Below are 26,457 nucleotides of genomic sequence, written 5' to 3'. Positions count from 1 at the left end.
ATATTACTTGAGAAAAAGTATTTGGTATCAAAAGTAAAAATCATTTCAAATTCCTTATGTTAAGAAAAACAAGAAAATTGTGCTGTCTGGTTATATTTACAGATCACCAGAGGCACATGCCAACACTCAGACATTTACAAATGAAGCATTGGTGCTTAGTGAGGCCACCAGATCAAAGGCAGTAGCGATCACCAAGGATGTAATCTTGATACTGCAAGTGCGTGAATTGAACCATTTTCATGTCCTGCTAAGCATTCAAAATGTAATGAGTACTTTTGGATGTCAGTAAAAATTTACAGCGTAAAAATTATATTTTCTTTAGGAATGTAGCGAAGTAAAAACTCCAAAATATAATTGTAAAGTACAGATATCCCAAAAAACGACTTAAGTAGTACTTCAAACTATTTTTACCTAAGTACTTTACACCACTGGTTGAAGGTAAATCCAGATGTAATCCCTAATCTGGGCACAGAGACTAAACAGGAGTTGAGGACTGGGAGTTACACTAGTTAGTAAAATTGCTATATCAACGTATTTGATTTGTGAGTTTGAATATGGTATCAAGAATTCCTTCCTACTGGCAACTTAAACATTTGCGGAACATTTGTGGTCCCAATACACATGGCAAAGCACTTGGCTGAGAGTCATGTTATCCTGTTGTATGAATTTGCTTTAAAATAGTCATTATAAAAAGGGTTTATTAAACCTTTAAAGTAATTCATTTAAAGTGGGACAGTGTCATACTATGAATTGATGGGGAAAAACAAGTTATTGCAAGGTGACTGCTACCACTAATCAAAGAATTGCGACTGAAATGATGAGTTACTGTAAAACTCGACATTAATAGAACAGCTTAATTTAAACTAAACATGGTGTAAACTATCTTCACACATCGACTGTGTATATACTTTTGCGAAAAATTACATAGGGTCAAAACTGCTAAATATAAAACGTTATTCATTGCAGTATCGGCACTTTTACAGTTCATTTCAAAGCGGTCCAGGCCGTATTTAAATAACACTGCTTCAGTGCTACTTCAGAGCCTTGGCTCCTCGATGGTAATTAAACCATGAAGTTAAATTTAAAAAAAAAGGCTTTTCTAATACATACAAAAGAACATGTGCAATGACGTGTGTGTGATCATGTGTGTGTTGTCAAGCGCACAATACTGTCCAAGTAAGCTTATTCAGCAGAGCTCGGTCTGTCTTATCGATGTGTGTGCGTTATCGTAGTTTCCACGACGATGTCTCATTAGGCCTCTTGATTACAGCGCTGTATTTCATAGGAGCTCCGTCTGCTCCGTCTGCCCTCAGCTGTCCAGACTGAAGATGGAGATCTCCTGAAGGACAGACAGGAAAGCCCTTCGTTAGAGGACATAAAACAATTACATTCAGTTTGCTTTCAGCTCCTATTTTACCACTGGGTTGGAACTCTACTGTTTAAGAGAACCTGCTCAATGTGGGCTAGTGCCCACAAACATGCCTCGACAGGGATTCCTGGATTTGTTTGGGGCGTCAATCTCACTAAGCATAGCGAATAAGCTAAATCATTCAGTGAGTCTTGTCAAATCGTATTGGTCACTTACAGGTGCTTAGCAGATGTTATTGTGGGTGTAGCGAAGCGCTTGTGTTTCTAGCTCCAACAGTGCAGTAATATATAACAAGTTCACAACAATACACACAAATCTAAGTAAAGGAATGGAATTAAGAATATATAAATATTTGGACGAGCAATGTGAGATCAGCATAGACTAAGATACAGTACAAGAGAATACAGTATCTACATATGAGATGAGTAATGCAAAATATGTAAACATTAAAGTGGCCAGTGATTTTGTACACTACCGCTCGAAAGTTTGGGGTCACCTCGAAATCTCCTTGTTTTTGAAAGAAAATAAAAATGTTGGTCCATTAAAATAACATCAAATTGATCAGAAATACAGTGTAGACATCGTTAATGTTGTAAATGACTTCTGTAGCTAGAAACTTATTTTTTTATGGAATATCTACGTAGGCGTACAGAGGTCCATTATCAGCAACCATCACTCCAATGGCACGTTGTGTTAATTAATCCAAGTTTATCATTTTAAAAGGCTAAGTGATCATAAGAAAACCCTTTTGCAATTATGTTAGCACAGCTGAAAACTGTTGTGCTGATTAAAGGAGCAATAAAACTGACCTTCTTTAGACTAGTTGAGTATCTGGAGCATCAGCATTTGTGGGTTCGATAACTGGCTAGATGGCTAGAAACAAAGAACAAAATTGCAAGAAACAAAGAACTTTCTTCTGAAACTCGTGGATTAGCTAACCCAACATGCCATTGGAACACAGGAGTGATGTTTGCTGATAATGGGCCTCTGTACGCATATGTAGATATTCCATTTAAGAAAAAGAATCGGCCGTGTCCAGCTACAATAGTCATTTATTACATTAACAATGTCTACACTGTATTTATGATCAATTTGATGTTATTTGAAATAGACAAACTGCTTTTCTTTCAAAAACACAGACATTTCTAAGTGACCACAAACTTTTAGTGTACATACCGAAGGAAGCAGCCTCTAATGCGATAGTGATGGCTATTTAACAGTCCGATGGCCTTGAGATTGAAAAACAGCTTCTGTCTCTCGGTCCCAGCTTTAAGGCACCTGTACTGACCTCACCTTCTGGATGATAGCGGGGTGAACAGGCAGTGGCTCCGGTGGTTGTTGTCCTTGATGAGCTTTAAGGCCTTCCTGTGACATCGGGTGCTGTAGGTGTCCTGGAGGGCAGGTAGTTTGCGTGCGTCCCTCCGTGTCTTCTTACCTGCCATACACTAGGCTCGCTGGCTCTTCTACAGCCCACACCAGTCAACTCCCTTGTGGAAATGGAATGTCACCAGACCCTGTAAACCCTTAAGAACATGACAATAACACAACTTTACACATCTCCAACTACACACCTCTGCATTCATTCTGTTCATCCCAAACATGAGAATCTCTTCCTGATCATTTATCTGGGTCATGTTTATTCGGGGAGGGAATGCAAAAACGTTCAACAGAAAACGTAAATGAGTGTTTGTTATCCGGGTAGTACCTCCCCAGTTTCCATTTTCTACTTTTTGGTGAAGATTGAATATGAACCTCATTTAATTCAACCTAGTATTCACAAAACGGTTATATTAGATTTGAGTGTATTGTTAGATGTTACTGCACTGTTGGAGCTAGGAACACAAGCATTTCGCTACACCCACAATAACATCTGCTAAATGTGTGTATGTGACCAATAAAATTTGATTTTGATTTGATTTTAGGGTTAAGATTGGTTGCAATAGTTGATATTTGGATGCTATCAAGCTGTTTGTCAAGGTCTTAGTTATGAAATGCTGACTAAACTATGTTTACCTAACATGCATCCGTCTTCGCTCTATAGACTATTGTTGGAACTTCTCATGCAGATTGTAGCACTATAGCAAGCTTATAAAGCTTGAAGTTATATCAATGGAGGGGAGTCACTCGTGGATGGTAACCTGGGTCGCGTTCGCTAGGCACAACATGGAAGAAAACAGAAATGGAGGTTCTATCTTAACTTATCAAATAAAGTTTTGCTACCGTCTGCCCTAATGAACAAGACCGTGGTTGTATTGATAAGTGCATGCCCTAGCAAGCCATAGCAAAACGTTTTGCAACTTAAACTAGCATTTCTTATTGAAAATTCAGATAAGTCTCGCCCCAGCCCCGTTTGCTCCTGCATGGTTCCTAGGGAATAGACCTGAGGGGCTCCAAAGAACACCGGTTGTGTTTGTCCCTAAACGGACCCAAGCAGCGCATAACAACCAGATAACAATTTGGCTAAATGAATACTGTAATTGGTTTGAGTGGCACGCACTTTGTAGTAGATAGGTTTCTGCAACCCGTAGTGCAGCACGAGGACGTCAACTGCCTGGTCCAGAATTCCCATCACCATGGCCCCAGAGTCCAAAGGATCACTCTCCTGCAGGGGGGCAAATAACAGTCAGCAGAGTGCAATGCTGGGACTGCCCTGAACGCAACCCTAACTGGAGATCTTTGTGTAACAGCCCTGGGTTCAAATCGTATTTGTTTTCTTTCAAACAGATGGAACCAATAGACAAGTCCCAAAACTACATCACCATCTAACACTAAATAGACTCAATCAAATGCCAAAGGTATTTGAAAGAAAACAAATACTATTTCAAATCAGGCCTGGTATACCCTCTAACTCAACTGGACCTCGAAGCCAGTTCCACTGCCCCCCCTAGCTGCATCCTTAGAACATGTGCAGACCAGCTGGCTGGAGTGTTTACGGACATATTCAATCTCTCCCTATCCCAGTCTACTGTCCCCACATGCATCAAGATGTCCACCATTGTTCCTGTATCCAAGAAAGCAAAAGGTAACTGAACTAAATGACTATCGCCCCATAGCACTCACTTGTCATCGTGGAAGTGCTTTGAGAGGCTAGATAAGGATCATATCACCTCTACCTTACCCGACACCCTAGACTCACTTCAATTTGCTTATCACCCCAATAGAGCCCCAGACGATGCAATCGCCATCGCACTGCAGTGATGGCGCAGGAGAGGGTGGCTGCTGTTTTATTGGCTCTTAACCAACCGTGCTAATTTGTTTGTAACTTATTTTGTACATAATGTTGCTGCTACTGTCTCTTATGACCGAAAAGAGCTTCTGGACATCAGAACAGCGATTACTCACCTCAAGTTGGATGAATCATTTTTCTTTAATGAGTCAGATGGGAAGGATATACTCCAAACACCCGAACAGGGCCTCAAACCAGTCATTCGCTGGAGAAAGAAACAGATCGGGGTGCCTTGTGAGGATCAGGCAACAAGTGGCTAATCTGCCTTTGCCATCCGTACTATTAGCCAATGTTGAATTGCTGGAAAATAAATGGGACAAACTGAAAGCATGTATATCCTACCAACGGGACATTAAAAACAGTAATATCTTATGTTTCACAGAGTCGTGGCTGAACGACGACATTAATAACATACAGCTGGCAGGTTATACACTGTATCGGCAGGATAAAACAGCAGCCTCTGGTAAGACACGGGGCGCCGGTCTATGTATATTTGTAAACAACAGCTGGTGCACGATATCTAAGGAAGTCTTGAGGTTTTGCTCGCCTGAGGTAGAGTATCTCATGATAAACTGTAGACCACACTATCTACCTAGAGAGTTTATCTGTATTTTCGTAACTGTCTACATACCACCACAGACCGATGCTGGTACTAAGACCGCACTCAATGAGCTGTATACCGCCATAATCAAACAGGAAAACACTCATCCAGAGGCGGCGCTCCTATTGGCCGGGGACTTTAATGCAGGGAAACTTAAAACCATTTTACCTAATTTCTATCAACATGTTAAATGAGCAACCAGAGAAAAATAATAATAAAAAATAAAACTCTAGACCACCTTAACTCCACACAGAGACGCGTACAAAGCTCTCCCTCGCCCTCCATTTAGCAAATCTGACCATGATTCTATCCTCCCGATTCCTGCTTACAAGCAAAAATTAAAGCAGGAAGCACCAAATGGTCATTTGAAGCAGATGCTAAACTAGTGGACTGTTTTGCTATCACAGACTGGAATATGTTCCGGGATTCTTCCGATGGGATTGAGGAGTACACCACATCAGTCACTGACTTCATCAATAAGCGCATCGATGACGTTGTCCACAGTGACTGTACGTACATATTGGAGGTCGACCGGCATGGCCAATTAAAGAGAGTCGATTTCAAGTTTTCACAACAATCAGTAATTATGGCCGCTTATATTGCATTCCACAAGGAAACTGCGTGGCAGGCTGACCACCTGATACGCAAGTGAAGCAAGGAGCCAAGGTAAGTTGCTAGCTAGCATTAAACTTATCTTATAAAAAACAATCAATCTTAACATAATCACTAGTTAACTACACATAGTTGATGATATTACTAGGTTAACTAGCTTGTCCTGTGTTGCATATAATCAGTGCGGTGCATGGTAATTTATCATTGAATCACAGCCTTCGCTAAACGGCTGATGATTTAACAAAGGAGCATTTGCAAAAAAAGCACAATCGTTGCACGAATGTACCTAACCATAAACATGTTTTGCCTATTTAAAAATCAATACACAGAAGTATATTTTTTTAAACTGCATATTTAGTTGAAAGAAATTCATGTTAGCAGGCAATATTAACTAGGGAAATTGTGTCACTTCTCTTGCGTTCATTGCACAGGGTATATGCAACAGTTTGGGCCGCCTGGCTCGTTGCAAACTAATTTGTCAGAATTGTACATAATTATGACATAACATTGAAGTTTGTGCAATGTAACAGCAATATGCAATATCTAGATTTAGGGTTGCCACCCGTTCAATAAAATACGTAACGGTCCGTATTTCACTGAAAGAATAAACCTTTTGTATATTCGAAATGATAGTTTCCGGATTTGACCATATTAATGACCAAAGGCTCGTATTTCTGTGTTCATTACAGCAGTCTGACTGAGCGGTGGTAGGCAGCAGCAGGCTCGTAAGAATTCATTCAAACTTTACTGTGTTTTCCAGCAGCTCTTAGAAATGCTTGATCACAGCGCTGTTTACAACTCCTGTGATTAGGCTGGCAATACTAAATTGCCTATTAGGACATCCAATAGTCAAAGGTATATGAAATACAAATGGTATAGAGAGAAATTCGACACGTCATAATTCCTATAACTGCAACCTAATATTTATTTACTGGGAATATTGAACCACCAGCTTTCATATGTTCTGAGCACGGAACTTAAACGTTAGCTTTTTTACATGGCACATACTGCACTTTTGCTTTCTTCAACACTGTTTTTGCATTATTTAAACCAAATTGAGCATGTTTCATTAGTTATTTGAGACTAAATAGATTTTATTTCTGTATTATATTAAGTTAAAATATAAGTGTTCATTGTTCATTCAGTATTGTTGTAATTGTCATTACAAATATATAAAACAATCGTCCGATTAATCGATTTCGGCTTTTTTTGGTCCTCCAATAACCGATATCGACGTTGAAAAATCATAATCGGTCGACCTCTAGTACATACCCCAACCAGAAGTCATGGATTATAGGCAACATTCGCACTGAGCTAAAGGGTAGAGATGCCGCTTTCAAGGAGCGGGACTCTAACACGGAAGCTTATGCCCACCGACGAACCATCAGAAAAGAAAAACGTCAATACAGGACTAAGATCAAATCGTACTACACCGGCTCCGACGTTCGTCGGATGTAGCAGGGCTTGCAAACTATTACAGACTACAAAGGGAAGCACAGCCGAGAGCTGCCCAGTGACACAAGCCTACCAGATGAGCTAAATAACTTCTATACTCGCTTTGAGGTAAGTAACACTGAAACATGCATGAGAGCATCAGCTGTTCCGGACGACTGTGTGATCACGTTCTCCGCAGTCGATGTGGCAGCCAACTGGCAAGTGTCTTCACTGACATTTTCAACCTCACCCTGTCTGAGTTTGTAATACCAACATGTTTCAAGTAGACCACCATAGTCCCTGTGCCCAAGAACACTAAGGTAACCTGCGAAAATGACTACCGACCCGTAGCACTCACGTCTGTAGCCATGAAATGCTTTGAAATGCTGGCCATGGCTCACATCAACACCATTATCCCAGAAACCCTAGACCCACTCCAATTTGCATACCGCCCCAACAGATCATGTCATCTCTATTGCACGCCACACTGCCCTTTCACACCTGGACAAACGGAACCCCTATGTGAGAATGCTATTAATTGACTACAGCTCAGCATTCAACACCATAGTGCCCTCAAAGCTCATCACTAAGTGAAGGACCCTGGGACTAAACACCTCCCTCTGCAACTGGATCCTGGACTTCCTGACAAGCTGCTCCTAGGTGGTAAGGGTAGGTAATAACATACCCACCACGCTGATCCTCAACATGGGGGCCCCTCAGGGGTGTGTGCCCAGTCCCCTCCTATACTCCCTGTTCACTCATGACTGCACAGCCAGGCACGACTCCAACACCATCATTAAGTTTCCCGATGACACAATAGCGGTAGGCCTAATCACCGACAACGATGAGACAAGCCTATAGGGAGACCAGAGACCTGACCGTGTGGTGCAAGGACAACAACCTCTCCCTCATCGTGATCAAGACAAAGGAGATGATTGTGGACTACAGGAAAAGCAGGACCGAGCACGCCCCCATTCTCATCGACAAGTTCCTTGGCGTCCACATCACCAACAAACTAACATGGTCCAAGCACACAATGACAGTCGTGAAGAGGGCAAAATCTATTTGCCTTCAGGAGACTGAAAAGACCTGGCATTGGGTCCTCAGATCCTCAAAAGGTTTTACAGCTGCACCATCGAGAGCATCCTGACGGGTTGCGTCACTGCCTGGTATGGCAACTGCTTGGCCTCCGACCGCAAGGCACTACAGAGGGTAGTGTGCATGGCCCAGTACATCACCGGGGGGGAAGCTTGCTGCCATTCAGGACCTCTATACCAGGCGGTGTCATTAGGAAGGCTCTAAAAATTGTCAAAGACTCCAGCCACCCTAGTCATCAAGTTTGCTGACGACACAACAGTAGTAGGCTTAATTACCAAAAATGACATGACAGTCTGCAGGGAGGTGGTGAGGGCCCTGGGAGTGTGGTGCCAGGAAAATATCCTCTCATCCAAAGTCAACAAAACAAAGGAGCTGATCGTGGACTTCAGGAAACAGCACCCCCCTATCCACATTGACGGGACAACAGTGGAGAAGGTGGAAATCTTCCAAGTTCTTCAGCATACAACTGAAATGGTCCACCCACACAGACAGTGTGGTGAAGGTGCAACCGTGCCTCTTCAACCTCAGGAGGCTGAAGAAATTTGGTTTGGCGACTTTTTTTTATTTTTTTTTACAGATGCACAATTGAGAGCATCCTGTCAGGCTGTATCACCGCCTGGTACGGCAACTGCAACGCCCGCAATCGCAGGGCTCTCCAGAGGGTGGTGCGGTCTGCTCAACACATCACCGGGGGCAAACTACCTGCCCTCCAGGACACCTACAGCACCCATTGTCACAGGGAGGCCAAAAAGATCATCAAGGACAGCAACCACCCGAGCCACTGCCTGTTCACCCTGCTATCATCCAGTAGGCAAGGTCAGTACAGGTGCATCAAAGCTGGAACCGAGTGACTGAAAAACAGCTTCTTTCTCAAGGCCATCAGACTGTTAAAACATCCATTACTAGCACAATAGAGGCTGCTGCCCTATATACATAGACTTGAAATCACAGGCCACTTTAATGTTTACATATTTTGCATTACTCATCTCATATGTATATACTGCATCTTAGTCTATGCCGCTCTGACATTGCTTGTCCAAATATTTACATATTCTTAATTCCATTCCTTTACTTTAGATTGGTGTGTATTGTTGTGAAATTGTTAGATATTACTGCACTGTTGGAGCTAGAAACACAAGCATTTCGCTACACCCACAATAACATCTGCTAAAGACGTGTAGGTGACAAATTAAATGTGATTTAGAACTGGGACAGCAGGTGGATGAAATTCCTTAGCAGGTAAAACAGAATAAGCAGGCTCCGGACCTTGTAGGGTAAGAGTTGAGTACCCATGCTCTAGTGGGAACATTAAGCAGTGTCTTGGTTGTACCTTGATGAAGAACAGCTCAGAGCTGAGCTCCTGGACTCTCTCGGAGGCAGTCACGTCATCGTTACAGCGGGATGCCTGCTTCTGCACCTCCGCTACAGAAGAGGACCACAGCCTACACACCAATGTCACAAAGAGGCAGAGAATGTATTGTAAAGACAAGACACGCGGGCAAGCACACGCACACACGTCAACTTGAACTACTTTTTTCTTACAGAGAGGGCAGCACAACACCATCAAAGGCAATCAATCTCTCAGAGAGAACACCAGGAGAAACAAAGCCTCATCTGAGATTCAGGGTGTTTTGGAATCTAAGGGAAGCTTTGTCTTTCAACACATTACTATTCCACCACAGACCCAATCTTCTCTGGTCTTTCAACACATTACTATTCCACCACAGACCCAATCTTCTCTGTGTGCTACAAGACAGCAGAGACACTGCCTCCTTGCCCTCATTCTACAACAAAGCCATTGTCCTCTATGGGGTAAACACACACACAGCCCAGTGTCCTCTCCTCTCACCACCCACCCAGAGTCTGCCAGCCTGTGGACGATGACATCAGCGTTGCAGCGAGGTGAAGTGTCTGTAGAAGAGCACGTTGGCCAGCAACATGAACTCCTCCACCAACCTGGAAGAGGAATAAAAGAGGAAAATAAAGAAATTAAGACAAAAAAATACTGGCAACACATTTTATACAACCAGATCTCTAGATGCCATTAAGGTCACTTTGAATCCAGTTCGCTTGCTTTCTTGAGGCACACACACACACTGCATTGGCCATATACCACAAACCCCCTAGGTGCCTTATTACTATTATAAACTGGTTAGCAATGTAATTAGAGCAGTAAAAATAAATGTTGTCATACCTGTGGCATATGGTCTGATATTCCACGGCTGTCAGCCAATCAGCATTCAGGGCTGGAACCGCCCAGCTTATAATTTAAAAATAAAAATAAATAAAAAATGTGTACACACACAGAGAGATACATGTTTGTGTAGACACACACAGTCCAAACAAACATGTATCTCTCGGTTTGTGTACACACACACAGGTGCTGCAATGAAAGCCTCATGATACTTTTTGGGGTTGATTCTTCTTGATCCCTGCAAAGAAGATGGAAATGTTTCTATTAGTATGCTACAGCTTTGCTTAGCTTGTTAGTAGTCACCTTGACCAATCTCTTAGACTGGAAGGATGGTTAGATGCCTAGCGCTTTAGATCATCTTTGATAGATACAGCTTTTGGTCAGCATTGTCTCAAAGCCAGTGTTCTTTGGTAAACAAGTAGCCATATGATTACCGTGGTTCCTTGGTTTGATACAAGTATTCATCGTACTAATCTTTATTTTTGGGAATGTCTTCACCTGAATGTGCTCTCCTCTCTTTAGGCCGCTGGAAACGTCCTCCATGGTCATGTACGTTTCAAACACTGTCTTCTTTGGTCCTCCTCGGCATCCCGAGTGGGCTTCCGAATGGTGCAGCGGTCTAAGTCACTGCATCTCAGTGCAAGAGACCCTGGTTCGAATCCGGGCTGTATCACCTCTGGCCGTGATTAGGAGTCCCCATAAGGCGGCACACAATTGGCCCAGCGTCGTCCAGTGTAGGCCGTCATTGTAAATAAGAATTTGTTCTTAACTGACTTGCCTAATAAAGGTTCATTTAAAAAAAAAAAAATCTGTTAAACCGGCTTTTGGGGGAGACGTCCCATGACTCATGTTCTTTGGTTACCTGTGGGCACTTTGGAAGCATGGTCTTTGTAGTCTTCGTTTTGTCATCTGGTGTTGCTGCTGGGAGTCCCTCTGTTTGAGAGAGCACAACTACTCACCGGACTCCATATCTCTGTCCTGACTGGTTTTGGTGTCCCTACGCACACCTGTGGCTGCTTTTCGGAAACCCCCTGCAGCACACCACTTGTCCATGTACAAGGACAGAGAGCCCTCTTCTCCTCCCTTACCTTTCATAGGTGAAGGCGAGAAGTCACTTGAGTCAGAGCACTCGATAAATGCCTGGTCCCTTTTTCTCAGCGGTATGTCATGTTTGTTGCTGTGGGCTAGACCCTGCCTCTGTGCGTTTGGCCCATTCTTTTCCCCCTGCTGTGGGGCAGAACTTTCTACTGTGATGTTGGCCGAGGAGTCTGGCATAAGCATCGTTCTGATGAGGGGTGCTGGACTGGCTGGGTCCACGTTTGCCATTCCGAGACCTATTGCCTGCCTTGAATTGACGAGGAACCATTTAGCAGTGAAATGGCTGAAAAGACAGTGCTCAGATTTTGTATTTAGCTATACAATTAACCAGAGAAAACATACAGAAACGTACAGATATAGGTAGTGAATGTTATGCAGACTAGCTAGCTAGTTAGTAGTCACCTTAACCAATCTCATAGACTGGAAGGATGGTTAGATGCCTAGCTCCACCAAGGTTATTTTGCTCCATGCCTCCTCCATCCACTGATGTGTGGTTACCTCGCTTCATCATCAGGATCACCAAGTCAGAGATTGTGGCCAAGTTGACACAGCTGCAAACACTAATTTACATGGCATCAAGTTATATAGCTAAAGACAACTTGGCTAGCCAACTCTACATTAACTAGCAATACAAGCAACCTCGCGTTTAAAATGTTCACTTGACCAGCTAGAGGTTTCGATTTTCCTCATGAGGTTGAGCTAAATATACAGCTAGCAAGCCTAGCTGGCTAACTCGCCAATGCAATGTTGCATCGGTTTAGTGCTAGCTAACGCCTTAATAATCGTCGAAGACTCCCCAGTCAGACTGTTTTATCTGTTACCGCACGGCAAGCGGTACCAGAGCGCCAAGTCTAGGTCCAAAAGGCTTAACAGCTTTTACCCCCAGGCCATAAGACTCCTGAACAGCTAATCAAATGGCTATCCAGACTATTTGCATTGCTCCCCCTTTTACGCCGCTGCTGCTACTCTCTGTTTATTATCTATGCATAGTCACTTTAACTCTACCTACATGTACATATTACCTCAACTAACCTGTGCCCCCGCATATTGACTCTTTACCGCTACCTGTGTTTTTGGCCTCGTTAGTTATTTTACTTACGCTCTAATTATCTTTTACTTCACACGTATTTTTCTTTAAACTGCATTGTTGGTTAAGGGCTTCTTGTTGTATTTGGCGCATGTGAGAAATACAATTTGATTTGAATCAAACTTGGACTTTGAATAACAAATCAGTTGTGAATGATATCTAGTTGTTGGTAAGCTGGAAAGTACGTTAGCTAGCTATAGACGCTACAAACCAGATAGCATTAGCTACCTGAATCATGTACTTCTGATGTTCGCTTCGTGAAATTGACTAACTACTGATATATTTAGCTAGCTAGTTACTTAAATGTCGGTTGTTACCAGAGTCATATTTATACAATTAATCTTATTAAAAATTCATTTTAAAACCAACCTTAACCATATGCCTAATCTTACATTAAGACCAAAAAGCTTATTTGAGTCAAGATATAGCTTTGTGGCTGTGCTATCTAGTAGAGACCTTAAATAACCACTGTGTAAATGACTGGTAATTGCAATCTGGAATCCTTGGGACGTCCATGCCCTAAACCCTTTATTTTATTTAGCTAAAACCCTTAACCCCTAAACTTACTTTCCCCAAATCGGTCCTGGGGACCCCAAGGGGTGCACGTTTTGTTTTTTTGCCCTAGCACTACACATCTGATTCAAAAGCACAATCCTTACTTATTAACCTTAATAGCCGTAGGGACGTTCCAAGGATGCGAAATATCCCCGTGAAAATATGAAACCATATCCGGGCGTTAGGTCAACTTGCATGCCGGGAAAGTAAATATTTAATCGCTGCTCCCCACATGTGAACAGTCGTGTTCGCTGTACAGCAACGTTAGCAGAAAGAAAAGAATACACAGAAAACATGGCAAAGTCAGGCAAAGTAAGAACGATATCTAAAATATACTTATTGTTAAAGGCGAACTGGCTCACTGCAGTTAGTCTCACATGGCCACACGTGAAATTATATTGTTTGTCGCTAGCTAATTAGCTAAGTTAACGTTAAGTAGCTATTGCTGAACTCCAATGTTACTCTGCCTAACTGTGTGTTCATGGAATGTTTAACTAGCTACTTTGTATCACAGTTTACTTGAAACACGTGTTGAACGTAATGAGTTATAATGTATCTATTTCGAATGCTCAGTATCGGCCTGTTCTGTTTGATTGACGATTATTAACTAATCACCAAAGTCCACACCATGACTTGCAATGTACTGAAATGCTCATTCCCCAAAAATGTTTTATAGGCAACCCAATTAAAGACCTCTAAAAAGAAAACTGGAAAGATCAGCGAGGACAATAACTCTGGTAAGTGGGCCAATGTAACTTTGGCTATAAAGAAAATTAAAATGACATTAAATCGGCCTTTGATTACAACATGATGTCTTGCATTGCAGAGGGCCAGACTGATTCTCCAGCATCGACAGAGGAGGAAGCTGCCACTACTCCACAGGTCATCGTTTCCACAGAACCTGAAGAGAACAAGGTCAAAGATGCCCCAGGTAGCAAATGCTTTGAGGGGTGGTAATAAGCGTAGACGGGAAATCTGCGTATGACATCAAGTTCCAACATGTAGCCTAATTGGAATGGTGATAATGTTCATATGAAATTTCTTAAATGCAAAACACAAAAAAACGATGTTTTTAAATTCAGTAGGTATTTCCAATGTCAATGAATATTGTTTGTGTAGCTTCAGGAGCGGAACAGATGGACACAACTACTGATACAGAAAAGGTTAAGGTCCAGGGTGAGGTCAAAGAACAGAACGGAATTGTAACCAATATTTGCCAGATGTCACCCATTAGTTATTTTTCATCCGGGTATCTATGGAGTAGTGTTTTAATACATGTCTGCATTTCTCTCTCCAGCTGTTGCAGCAACCCCAGTAAAGAGAAAAGCGGAAGCAGAGGATGAGACTTCTCCAGCGAAGAAAACAAAGTGCATTAATGATGGTACGATTGTGAACAGCAGTAAATGGCACCCTCTCTGTTTGAGCGATTGATGGTTTCAGTGTGCTATCATGCATCTTGTTTTTTTTTTTTTTTTTAAGGTTTTTGTCTTTTTGTTGGAAGCTTGAACACATCCAAGAAAATTGAGGAAATTAATGATGCCTTGGCAAACTTCTTCACATCGCATAGTCTGTTGTTTCAGGATATTCGAGTGGACATTACAAAGTGAGTACTTGGCATTTTTATGCACTGCATAAACTTAACCTCTACAAATGTTTGTAGATTTCTTCATGATCCAGATTCTTCCCCATGTTTTTGTCCATTCTATAGGAAATTTGCATATGTTGACTTTTACACAGAGGAAAACTTGACAAAAGCCCTTGAGCTGAATGGGGAGACGATCCTGGACCGAAAGATGAGGCTAGGCAAGGCCAAGGTCAAAGACCCCACAGTAGATGACAAAAAAGGTACTAGTCTCATCTTGAGTGAGTTATCCTTGCTACTGTTATATTAGTCATTTCTAGAATTGATTGATTTCCATGTAGTGACAGTCTTTTTCCTCACAGCTAAAGATGCCAGGACCTTGTTTGTCAAGAATATCCCATTTGCAGCAACAAAGGAGGACTTGAAGAAAGTCTTTGACACAGCTGTCGAAATCAGGTTTCCTGGAGGCATTGGCACCCCAAGCAAAGGGTGAGATGCCGTGTCCATTTGATATTCACGTGAAATTGCTAGTTATGTCTATCCCAGGATTCTGTTCTAAACACGTCTATTGCATCTATTTTGTTGTGACAGAATTGCCTACATAGAGTTCAAAACGGAGGCCATTGCTGAGAAAGTGCTGGAGGAGAAGCAGGGGATTGAAGTCCAAGGCCGTGTAATCGTTATTGACTTTTTGGGAGAAAAGAGCCAACAACAAAAAATAATCAAAGCTCCAGGTAAAGATGGAAAGAAATGAGGTCAATGGGAATTAAATTACTGTAGAAGCACAAGGTACTTGAATCGCTAGCTATATGGCTAGTCATGTTGCCTGTTAGCATCTTCAAGATTAAAGTATGTTGTAATTCAGTGATTAGTTGAGACATTTTGTTTATCATAGTTCTCTGAAAAGTGAATGAAGTTAACATGTTCTGTTCCATAGCTGAGGCCACACCAAATAACGAATTACTGGTGACCAACCTGGCTTATGCTGTAAAAGAGGATGCCCTGAAGGAAATCTTTCTCAAAGCAGTCAGTGTCAAGATACCACAGAGCAATGGTAAACCAAGAGGGTGAGTGAAGGCGCATGTTGTTGCTGCATCTGCTTTGTTGAGCTCTATTGAAAATGTTGAACGCCATCAAATTGCATTTTAATTTTTATTAAATGATTAAGTATTCATGCGATTAATTTCGTGTTCTGACTGGAAATAATTTAATTCTAACAATTAGGCATTTTTCTTTCAGAAGTCATGCCTTCATTCAGTTTCAAAGTGTGGAAGATGCCAAAGAAGCCCTGGAATCATCTGTAAACAAAGAGATTAGTGGAAGAGCCATCAGAGTAGAGTTCAACCAGAAGAGGCCAGAAGGTGACAAAGGGAACTCTGGTAAATATTACTATTAGACTTGCCCAATGAACGTCTCATAGCAGAGAATTGGTTGGCGAATGATTTGAGGTTGTTTGGCTGTGTGATCGTTCATACTTCTGTAATGTGTGTGTTCTCTTGTAGTTCCTTCGAAGACGTTGATGGTCAGGAATCTTGCCGAGGAGACGAGTGAGGAGACTTTGAAAAGTGTCTTTGAAGGTGCCATTGAAGCTCGAGTCACCAAAGACAAGGAGACTGGCATATCTAGAGGGTATGTGGCGAAAACCTGCCCCTTTCAAATCACATTTTTACATTCAGATGTCTTTTGAATACTCACAGTTGGCCACTTCCTAAGGTTTGGCTTTGTGGACTTTGAGAGCCCAGAGGTCTGCATGGTTGTCAAGGATGCCATGGCAGACCTTCAGATTGATGGGAGCAAGGTGACCCTGGTCTATGCCAAACCCCAGGGTGAAAGAGGACCTCGTGGAGAAGGAGCGGGCTTCAACAGGCGCTTCGGAGGGAAACCCGGTGCTAGAGGTGGCTTTAGAGGCAGAGGTGGCGGCTTCAGGGGTGGACGAGGAGGTGAGATCATCTAGGTCAGGGATAGTTAACTGGCGGCCCGCCTTTTGTAGGCCCGTAGATCAATTTCCGCCAGGAGGAACCTAGCCGGGGTCTCAACTTACTGTTGAGTTAGTGATAGAATACATAAGGGGCAATTATTATTTTTTTTTTTATGGTATATTTTGTCTAGCGGCCAGCTATCTAAACTTGTGTTAAGCATTACTGTCCAGGGGAGGGCATTGATCATCAGAGATCTTATGGGGGGAAAACTGTGAACATTTCTCTCCGTCCCATGGCAAAATGTCAGGAAATTAAAGATGCACTATGCAAACCTAGCAAGTATAGTGTAGAGAATCATTGTACCATCTTAAACCACTGTGAAATATATTTTCCATGAACAGAATTTAGCTTGGGGCCCCCAAAAGGCTAGGGCGAACTCTTACTGCTTGTGTGGGTATGGATGTGGGTAAGCAGATACAAGAGCCACTGTGGCCCCTTGTGATAAGTTCAGATTTTTTGGGGGCGGTTGATATAGGTTGAATTGAAGTTGCAAACTGATGAGGACATGTCAATTGATACTTGATGTATTCTCTTTACTCCACTTGTATCTACCAACAATTCTACCAGCCTTGTAAGATGCTTTCGTTTGTTATTGTTTTTCAGGCAGAGGTAGTGGCGGCGGAAAGAGGACTTAAAAAAAGAAAAGTAAAGGAAGGCGCATTTTGTTTTTTACAATGGACTGCTGCAACAGCTCTAATTCAACGTCTACATTTCCTGACCAGTTTGATGAGCACCTAACGATTATAAGAAACAAACCAATTTGTTTAGAGATATATGTGAAAAGATTCTGACACATTGTACTGTACATGTAATGTTTTTGTCTGTTTTACTTTAGTTTACCTTTTTAATTGTTAATTTCATGTAAAGACTTCATTGAAGACTGGGCAATTAAAAGGTCCCCAAATTTCTGATTTTCTGGGTCTTTTTCTATTTTGTCCGTCATTTTTAGGGGGAGCTTGTGTTTTTGTCTCAAACAATTATTTATTTAAAAAAATAATGTATACAATGTACAAAACATTTAGGAACACCTGCTCTTTCCATGACATAGCTTTCACCTGGTCAGTCTATGATCACTTGTTAAATCCTTCAATCAGTGTTAATGAAGGGGAGACGGGTTAAAAAGGATGTTTAAGCATTGAGACATGGATTGTGTATGTGTGCCATTCAGAGTGTGAATGGGCAAGACCAGACTTAAAACGGGGTATGGTAGTAGGTGCCAGGCACACTGTTTTTTTTTGTCAAGAATTGCAAAACTGCTGGGTTTCACACACTCTGCAGTTTCCTGTGAGAATCAAGAATGGTCCACTACCCAAAGGACATCCAGCCAACTTGACATCTGTGGGAAGCATTGGAGTCAACATGGGCCAGCGTCCCTGTGGAATGCTATCGGCACCTTGTAGAGTCCATGCCCTGACAAATTGAGGCTATTCTGAGGACAAAAAGTGGGTGCAGCTCAATATTAGGAAGGTGTTCCTGGTGGTTTGTACACGTACTGTGTATGAAAAGTTTACTTTACCAGTTGAATGTAGACCAGGATTTAATTTGTATTCAAAACTGTAATATGCTAATTAGACTGTGCCTATACTGAGTGACAGTCCACTTCTCTGGACACTGAATAAAGTCAGTATATTTTGGGGGGGCTTTCATTTCAGAAGGACACTACTGAACTAATTAGTTGATAAAACAACTTTCTATCAAAAGAACAGTACTGCCATGTATGAGAAACACATTTTAGCATATTTTCCAAGAAGCTTAGCTAGAATACATTTTCAAGATAGCAGCAGTTGCTTCAGTGAGTCTGAAGACTAGCTCTGAAAAAGCACACAACATTTGGTGAATGAAGCTAAGATATGATACAGAAATGTCCAAATCCACAACCGTTATGGATATAACACTGAAAAAGGATACTGACAATGAAAAGAGAAACCAATTGGCCTTTTAAGGATAATTATGAACATGGTTTCATTTGGAAATGACAACTTTTTTTGTACCGGCTCAGGTTAACTTTTCCACAAAATCACCCATATATACAATACCGGTCAAACGTTCGGACACACCTACTCATTCAAGGGTTTTTATTTTTGCTATTTTCTACATTGTAGAATAGTAGTGAAGACCTCAACACTAAATTAACACATATGGAATCAAGTACTAACCAAAAAAGTGTTAAATCATATTTTATATTTAAGATTATTCAAAGTAGCCAACCTTTGCCTTGACAGCTTTGCACACTCTTGGCATTCTCTCAACCAGCTTCATGAGGTAGTCACCTGGAATACATTTCAATTAACAGGTGTGCCTTGTTAAAACTTCATTTGTAGTATTTTTTTCCTTAATGCATTTGAGCCAGTCAGTTGTGTTGTGACAAGGTAGGGGTGGTATACAGAAGATAGCCCTATTTGGGAAAAGACCAAGTCCATATAATGGCAAGAACAGCTCAAATAAGCAGAGAAATGACAGTCCATCATTACTTTAAGACATAAATACGGCTGCTAGAATCCTGACTAGAACCAAAAAATGTGATCATATTACTTCAGCGCAAGCCTCCCTACACTGGCTTCCTGTTAAGGCAAGGGCTGATTTCAAGGTTTTACTGCTAACCTACAAAGCATTATATGGGCTTGCTCCTACCTATCTTTCCGATTTGGTCCTGCCATACATACCTACACGTACTCTATGGTCACAAGACGCAGCCCTCCTAATTGTCCCTAGAATTTCTAAGCAAACAGCTGGAGGCAGGGCTTTCTCCTATAGAGCTCCATTTTTATGGAATGGTCTGCCTACCCATGTGAGAGACACAGACTCAGTCTCAACCTTTAAGTCTTTATTGAAGACTCATCTCTTTAGTAGGTCCTATGATTGAGTGTAGTCTGGCCCAGGAGTGTGAAGGTGAACGGAAAGGCACTGGAGCAACGAACCGCCCTTGCTGTCTCTGCCTGGCCGGTTCCCCTCTCTCCACTGGGATTCTCTGCCTCTAACCCTATTACAGGGGCTGAGTCACTGGCCTACTGGTGCTTTTCCATGCCGTCCCTAGGAGGGGTGCGTCACTGGAGTAGGTTGAGTCACTGACGTGGTCTTCCTGTCTGGGTTGGCGCCCCCCATTGGGTTGTGCTGTGGGGGAGATCTTTGTGGGCTATACTCGGCCTTGTCTCAGAATGGTAAGTTGGTGGTGGAAGATAACCCTCTAGTGGTGTGGGGGCTGTGCTTTGGCAAAGTGGGTGGGGTTATATCCTGCCTGTTTGGCCCTGTCCGGGGGTTTCATCGGATGGGGCCACAGTGTCTCCTGACCCCTCCTGTCTCAGCCTCCAGTATTTATGCTGCAGTAGTTTATGTGTCGTGGGGCTAGGGTTAGTCTGTTATATCTGGAGTATTTCTCCTGTCTTATCCGGTGTCCTGTGTGAATTTAAGTATGCTCTCTCTAATCTCTCTTTCTTTCTTTGTTTCTCTCTCTCGGAGGACCTGAGCCCTAGGACCATGCCTCAGGACTACCTGGCATGATGACTCCTTGCTGTCCCCAGTCCACCTGGCCGTGCTGCTGCTCCAGTTTCAACTGTTCTGCCTGCAGCTATGGAACCCTGACTTGTTCACCGGACGTGCTACCTGTCCCAGACCTGTTGTTTTCAACTCTCTAGAGACAGCAGGAGTGGTAGAGATACTCTCAATGATCGGCTATGAAAAGCCAACTGCCATTTACCCCTGAGGTGCTGCCCTGTTGCACCCTGATTATTATTATTTGACCATGCTGGTAATTTATGAACATTTGAACATCTTGGTCATGTTCTGTTATAATCTCCACCCGGCACAGCCAGAAGAGGACTGGCCACCCCTCATAGCCTGGTTCCTCTCTAGGTTTCTTCCTAGGTTTTCGCCTTTCTAGGGAGTTTTTCCTAGCCACCGTGCTTCAACACCTGCATTGCTTGCTATTTGGGGTTTTAGGCTGGGTTTCTGTACAGCACTTTGCGATATCAGCTGATGTAAGAAAGGCTATATAAATACATTTTATTTTATTTTATTTGAAGGTCAGTCAATCTGGAACATTTCATGAACTTTAAAAGTTTCTTCAAGTGCAATTGCAAAAACCATCAAGCGCTATGATGAAACTGTCTCTCATGAGGACCGCCACAGGAAAGGAAGACCCAGAGTTACTCCTGCTGCAGAGGATTAGTTCATTAGACTTATCAGCCTCAGAAATTGCAGCCCAAATAAATGCTTCACAGAATTCAAGTAACAGACACATCTCAACATCAACTTTTCAGAGGAGACTGTGTGAATCAGGCCTTCATGGTTGAATTGCTGCAAAGAAACCACTACTAAAGGACACCAATAATAAGAAGAGACTTGCTTGGACCAAGAAACACAAGCAATGAACATTAGACTGGTGGAAATCTGTCCTAGTGAAGAAACCAAATTTGAGATTTTTGGTTTCTTCACTATTATTCGACAATGTAGAAAATAGAAAAAATAAAGAAAAACCCTTGAATGAGTAGGTGTGTTCAAACTTTTGACTGGTACTGTACATTTATATACATACTGAACAAAAATATAAATGCAACATGTAACGTGTCGGTCTCATGTTTCATAAGCTGAAATAAAAGATCCCCGAAATTTCCAATAGCAGAAAAAGCTTATTTATTTTTACTTCCCTGTTAGTGAGCATTTCTCCTTTGCCAAGTTAATCCATCCACCTGACAGGTGTGGCATATCAATAAACTGATTAAACAGTATGATCATTACACAGGTGCACCTTGTGCTGGGGACAATAAAAGGCAACCCTAAAATGTGCAGTTTTGCCACACAACACAATGCAACAGATATCTCAAGTCTTGAGGGAGCATGCAATTGGTATGCTGACTGCAGGAATGTCCAACAGAGCTGTTGCCAGAGAATTTAATGTTAATTTCTTGACCATAAGAATTTGGCCGTACATCCAACCGGGCTCACAGCAGCAGACCACATATAACCATGCCATCCCAGGACCTCCACATTCGGCTTCTTCACCTGTGGGATCATCTGAGACCAACCAGCCAATCAAAGTTTATTTGTCACGTGCGCCGAATACAACAGGTGTAGACCTTACAGTGAAATGCTTACTTACAAGCCCTAACCAACAGTGCAATTTTTAAGTAAAAAATTGGTATTAGGTAAACAATAGATAAGTAAAGAAAAAAAAAAGTAAAATGACAGTGAAAATAACAGTTGTGAGGCTATATACAGGTGGTACCGGTACAGAGTCAATGTGCGGGGGCACCGGTTAGTCTGTAATAAATCCCTTTTGTTGGGAAAAACGTATTCTTATTTGCTGGGCCTGGCTCCCCAGTGGATGGGCCTGGCTCCCCAGTAAATGGGCCTGGCTCCCCAGTAAATGGGCCTGGCTCCCCAGTGGATGGGCCTGGCTCCCCAGTGGATGGGCCTGGCTCCCCAGTAAATGGGCCTGGCTCCCCAGTAAATGGGCCTGGCTCCCCAGTAAATGGGCCTGGCTCCCCAGTGGATGGGCCTGGCTCCCCAGTAAATGGGCCTGGCTCCCCAGTGGATGGGCCTGGCTCCCCAGTAAATGGGCCTGGCTCCCCAGTAAATGGGCCTGGCTCCCCAGTGGATGGGCCTGGCTCCCCAGTGGATGGGCCTGGCTCCCCAGTGGATGGGCCTGGCTCCCCAGTAAATGGGCCTGGCTCCCCAGTGGATGGGCCTGGCTCCCCAGTAGATGGGCCTGGCTCCCCAGTAAATGGGCCTGGCTCCCCAGTGGATGGGCCTGGCTCCCCAGTAAATGGGCCTGGCTCCCCAGTAAATGGGCCTGGCTCCCCAGTAAATGGGCCTGGCTCCCCAGTGGATGGGCCTGGCTCCTCAGTGGATGGGTCTGGCTCCCCAGTGGATGGGCCTGGCTCCCCAGTAAATGGGCCTGGCTCCCCAGTGGATGGGCCTGGCTCCCCAGTAAATGGGCCTGGCTCCCCAGTGGATGGGCCTGGCTCCTAAGTGGATGGGCCTGGCTCCCAAGTGGATGGGCCTGGCTCCCCAGTGGATGGGCCTGGCTCCTAAGTGGATGGGCCTGGCTCCTAAGTGGATGGGCCTGGCTCCCAAGTGGATGGGCCTGGGTCCTAAGTGGGTGGCTGCGCCATGGCTGCGTCCCTGTCCAGTCATGTGAAATCCATAGATTAGGGCCTAAAGAATGTATTTCAATTGACTGATTTCCTTATATGAACTGTAACTCAGTAACATTGTTGACATTGTTGCATGTAGCATGTTTGTTTTTGTTCAGTACATACTGTATATATATATATATATATACTGTAGGTTTTCAGCAGGTGCCCATTTGGCTAATGTTTTCTTAGTCAAAAATGTCCAACCTGGTGTAAAATGTATGTGATGTGACCGTAATGATTGGAATATTACACACATTGTTATTTGATGCCAATCGATTTTAGGTCATGGTTAACTGTTGTAGAACACTGCCATCTCTTGGATAGGCATGATAGGGTAGTGTAAACCGATGGAAGAAACATTTCAGAATGAATTGGAACATTTTCTTATTTCCCCCCAAGAAAACAGAAAAGTCTTGCATGCAAGTAGATGTAACACATTGAGTTGGATGATGCAATCCCAGTCTTTGAGGTCTGTTTTAACCAAAGATGGTGGATAAATTAAGACGTCTTACTCAGGTTGTTTACCATTGAAAAAAGTCTACATATATGTATAATCCCTTTGCTGGAGTCAATGACCAAAAGCACCCTCTTTGGCCTCATGGGTGGAATGGTAATAATATTTTTCATAATTTCATAATTAACAAAGATTATTAAAAAAAAACTGATGAAAATCAGGTGTTTCTATATCAAACAGTTTTGTTATATTTCAGTCTTCTGTGATGTATATAAATTGGGATATTGGGATACAATCTCAAAATGTAATAGATTTCAACTCTATATCTGCCATGGTACAGGTGTCTTCTTTTTTTAAGCCCATGTGTGTGAGGTGTATACTTTTGTTTCAAAGTAGATTTGTTTAAGACCACCAAGAATCACTCTGTGTAACCCTGATTTAGCCCACTACAGTAAAAGGTTATTAAGGGGTGACTCTCACATAGACACCAATGCATAGCAGCTGGGTCTGGTCTACCTACTTCATTGACCACGTTTACATACGCACAGTATTCTGGATAATAGCTCATAACCTGGTTAAAGCTGCAATATGTAACTTTTTGGGTGATCTGACCAGATCTATCATTGTCATTGAAAGCAAGTCTAAAAAGCGGTAGATCTGTCCTATGTGTGCAATTTCTCTGCTTCCCGTTCTTTAGGTTTTGTATACCAGTTTCAAACAGCTGAAAATACAATATTTTTGGTTATGGAAAATATATTTCACAGCGGTTTAGATGGTACAATGATTCTCCACACTATACTTGCTTGTTTGTCACATACACTGAAATTAGAATTTTAGCAAACAGGAAATGGCGGAGTGATTTCTGCATAGTGCACCTCTGAGGTCTTATTCAGGATAAGATGTTTACATGCCCCTTGATATCCCGCTCACCAGTATTCCTGTGGTACCCATGAATAAACAGAATATTCATAACTTGCCTAGGGATGGCAGAACAATTTTTTTTTTTTTACAGGGGATGGGGGAAAAAAAGGTTTTATGCCTCAGTCATTTAGTTATTTTTCTGCTTATAATTTCCGACATTAGGTAGGCTATTTGTTAGTCAACTTGTCTATAATTAGATACATGCAGCAGATCTTCTGTCATTACCTGGTGCTCTAGAATATTAAATAAAGCCTTGCTCACCAGAGTGATGTCATAAATCCATAGAATGAATGCATAATCAACAATCTAATTGACATTGGTAGTTTTCTCTTTCATTTTTGCTTCTCTCGTGGAGTGGAGACACTGACCGGTTTTAAGGAAATGAAAAGCCTTGAAAATGATAGTATTTCAGTTTGTCTTGGATGCATATTTTGGTTTAAAGTGAAATACTCTCAGCTTTTATGTAGCTGGAAAATAAAATCAGTGTTAGGCTACACAAGGTCCCAAAGCACACGTTCACATTTTCTCAAGATGGAAGAAATAAATAACATTTCTCCACTCCTGTTCCAGAGACAAAGTTGACATTTTACTGCAAGAAACACTTAATTCTACAGGAGTTAATATTATTATAGGCTACATGTAATGTCTAGAGTCAGTGTCCAGACTTCAGTTACTATTCCAATTATTACTGTTTCCGTCTGAACTTCAAAGGTGATAGCCTGCTATGCGAAACAGCCCGTGCAGACCGCGAAAAACAACAGTAAACGGGATAAGACGTTTACATGCCACAGTATCCTATCTAAGATAAGCATATCCCAGTCATTTTATTAAGGTTTCTCAAAACCGGGATATATGAGCTTATTCTGGTTATTGTAAATAGGATGTTCATATGCATCAACTCAAAAACAGAATACTGGCGTGCATGTAAACGTGGTCATATGGTGCTTTCAAGACAACTGGGAACTCGGGAAAAAACGAGGTAAAATCATATGATGTCAGTGATCTTCAGGTCGGAAAGTATGAGCTCTAGAAACGCCCGAGTTTTCGACTTGGAATTCCGAGTTGGATGACCGTTCAAAACGATTTGTGTCAATCGGACCACGTTTTTTCCCCGAGTTTCCAGTTGTCTTGAACGCGACACCTGACTGTATATGAACCAGAAAAAAATGGTAAGGGGCTTCCTCTTCCGTCTGGTTTTAACTTTCCCAGAGGGTTTGACGGCGATAGGAAATAATAAGATAATGGGAGAAAATAGGCGTACGCAAAATGTGTCCTCACATCCTGTTTTTCACTTCCTCCTCCATGGTCGTGAATGAACCAGTTTCGGACGGTCTGTACGCGCACGGAATATACCACAGCACATTGTCAATATTGCACACGCGCCCTTTCTGTGGACACTTTACAGGCCACATAAGTTGTAGAAGACATTTGTGCACGGTGAAATTCTGAATCCGTATTTTTCCCGCAATATGAGTGATTTCTGACAGCAAGAGGCCAGAGGGTTCTGGTGAGTATTTTAAATGTTTATAAAAAAATAATATATATCGAACATATAACAAGACCCAGCGAGATAAAAACATGTTGTCTTACGTCATACAGCCCTGTTACAACTGTAGCATGTACTATGGGGGAATGTTTGAACAGATAACGTTACACTCGAACTGTCGTGCAAGGAACCCAGAAAGCTCTAACTTTTCTTGTGTGGCATATTACAGTAGTGAAGTAACCTAATGGTAAATATTTATCTAAACTCAGTATTTACCATGTGTGGACTTTCAAATACTTTATTGAATGGGTTTTTAAAATAGATTACAAATTGTCTAGAAATTACGATGATAATGTTTATTATTTTACTTGAAACAATTTTAAATAATAGCCACAAAAATAAACATTTTTGCCATTAACAGTGACTGGTGTGTACAATAACTAGTGAAAGTTACAGCTAGATTTAAAGTGGTAGGTATTATCTCCTACTGTAAAGTAGTAGACCACCATTACTGCTGGGTCGGTCCACAAAAAGAGTGCCTTTTGCGTCTCTTTGATATTTTAAGTACACATTGTGCACCAAGCCTGTTATATTAAATGAAGTGCCCTTTATTATAGACCTCATGGA

The 26,457-nt window shown here is 42.2% G+C and overlaps 2 protein-coding genes and 1 long non-coding RNA gene across 10 annotated transcripts in view; 2 read left to right on the top strand and 1 right to left on the bottom strand.

Annotated features, from left to right (window-relative positions):
- Nucleotides 1–681: 681 nt before the first annotated feature.
- Nucleotides 682–13,396, bottom strand: LOC106598861 (uncharacterized). Of its 5 annotated transcripts, none has more exons than XR_006769067.1 (9): nt 12,035–13,396; nt 11,033–11,915; nt 10,535–10,772; nt 10,197–10,296; nt 9,671–9,782; nt 4,712–4,800; nt 3,867–3,971; nt 2,663–2,892; nt 682–1,339 (listed from the first exon to the last, which is right to left on the bottom strand). It is a non-coding gene; the product is annotated as an uncharacterized lncRNA (long non-coding RNA). The 5 variants fall into 5 exon arrangements; XR_006769068.1 differs by having other exon boundaries at nt 11,033–11,879; nt 12,035–13,395; XR_006769065.1 differs by having other exon boundaries at nt 4,712–4,895; nt 11,033–13,394.
- A 44-nt stretch (nt 13,397–13,440) lies between these two features.
- Nucleotides 13,441–17,746, top strand: LOC100195537 (nucleolin). Of its 3 annotated transcripts, none has more exons than XM_045714508.1 (14): nt 13,441–13,586; nt 13,951–14,011; nt 14,101–14,205; nt 14,394–14,450; nt 14,572–14,655; nt 14,754–14,877; nt 14,983–15,119; nt 15,219–15,345; nt 15,448–15,590; nt 15,794–15,923; nt 16,099–16,235; nt 16,359–16,485; nt 16,570–16,796; nt 17,439–17,746. In XM_045714508.1, the coding sequence occupies exons 1-14, from the start codon at nt 13,569–13,571 to the stop codon at nt 17,468–17,470; spliced, it is 1,509 nt and encodes a 502-aa protein (XP_045570464.1). In that variant the 5' UTR covers nt 13,441–13,568; the 3' UTR covers nt 17,471–17,746. The 3 variants fall into 3 exon arrangements, with proteins under 3 accessions (XP_045570464.1, XP_014045345.2, XP_014045350.2); XM_014189870.2 differs by having other exon boundaries at nt 16,096–16,235; XM_014189875.2 differs by lacking the exon at nt 14,394–14,450 and having other exon boundaries at nt 16,096–16,235.
- A 7,756-nt stretch (nt 17,747–25,502) lies between these two features.
- Nucleotides 25,503–26,457, top strand: part of LOC106598853 (polyamine-transporting ATPase 13A3) — a 43,443-nt gene continuing 42,488 nt past the window's right edge. For both annotated transcript variants that reach the window (XM_014189868.2, XM_045714507.1), the window contains exon 1: nt 25,503–25,851. The gene's annotated coding sequence lies outside the window, so the exon portion shown is untranslated. The remainder of the gene's footprint in view (nt 25,852–26,457) is intronic.

Source organism: Salmo salar, chromosome ssa03 (assembly GCF_905237065.1).
Source record: "Salmo salar chromosome ssa03, Ssal_v3.1, whole genome shotgun sequence".
NCBI classification, from domain to species: Eukaryota; Metazoa; Chordata; class Actinopteri; order Salmoniformes; family Salmonidae; genus Salmo; species Salmo salar.
Note: the sequence above shows the minus strand (reverse complement) of the source record. Positions and strands in the feature narration are given on the sequence as shown.

Bases quoted from the DNA above. Each gene is read 5' to 3' on its own strand.
- LOC100195537 (XM_014189870.2), top strand. The intron at 14,656-14,753 runs GTACGATTGTGA...TTTTTTTTTAAG, and splicing joins AACAAAGTGCATTAATGATG to GTTTTTGTCTTTTTGTTGGA. The intron at 16,236-16,358 runs GTAAATATTACT...GTTCTCTTGTAG, and splicing joins AGGTGACAAAGGGAACTCTG to TTCCTTCGAAGACGTTGATG.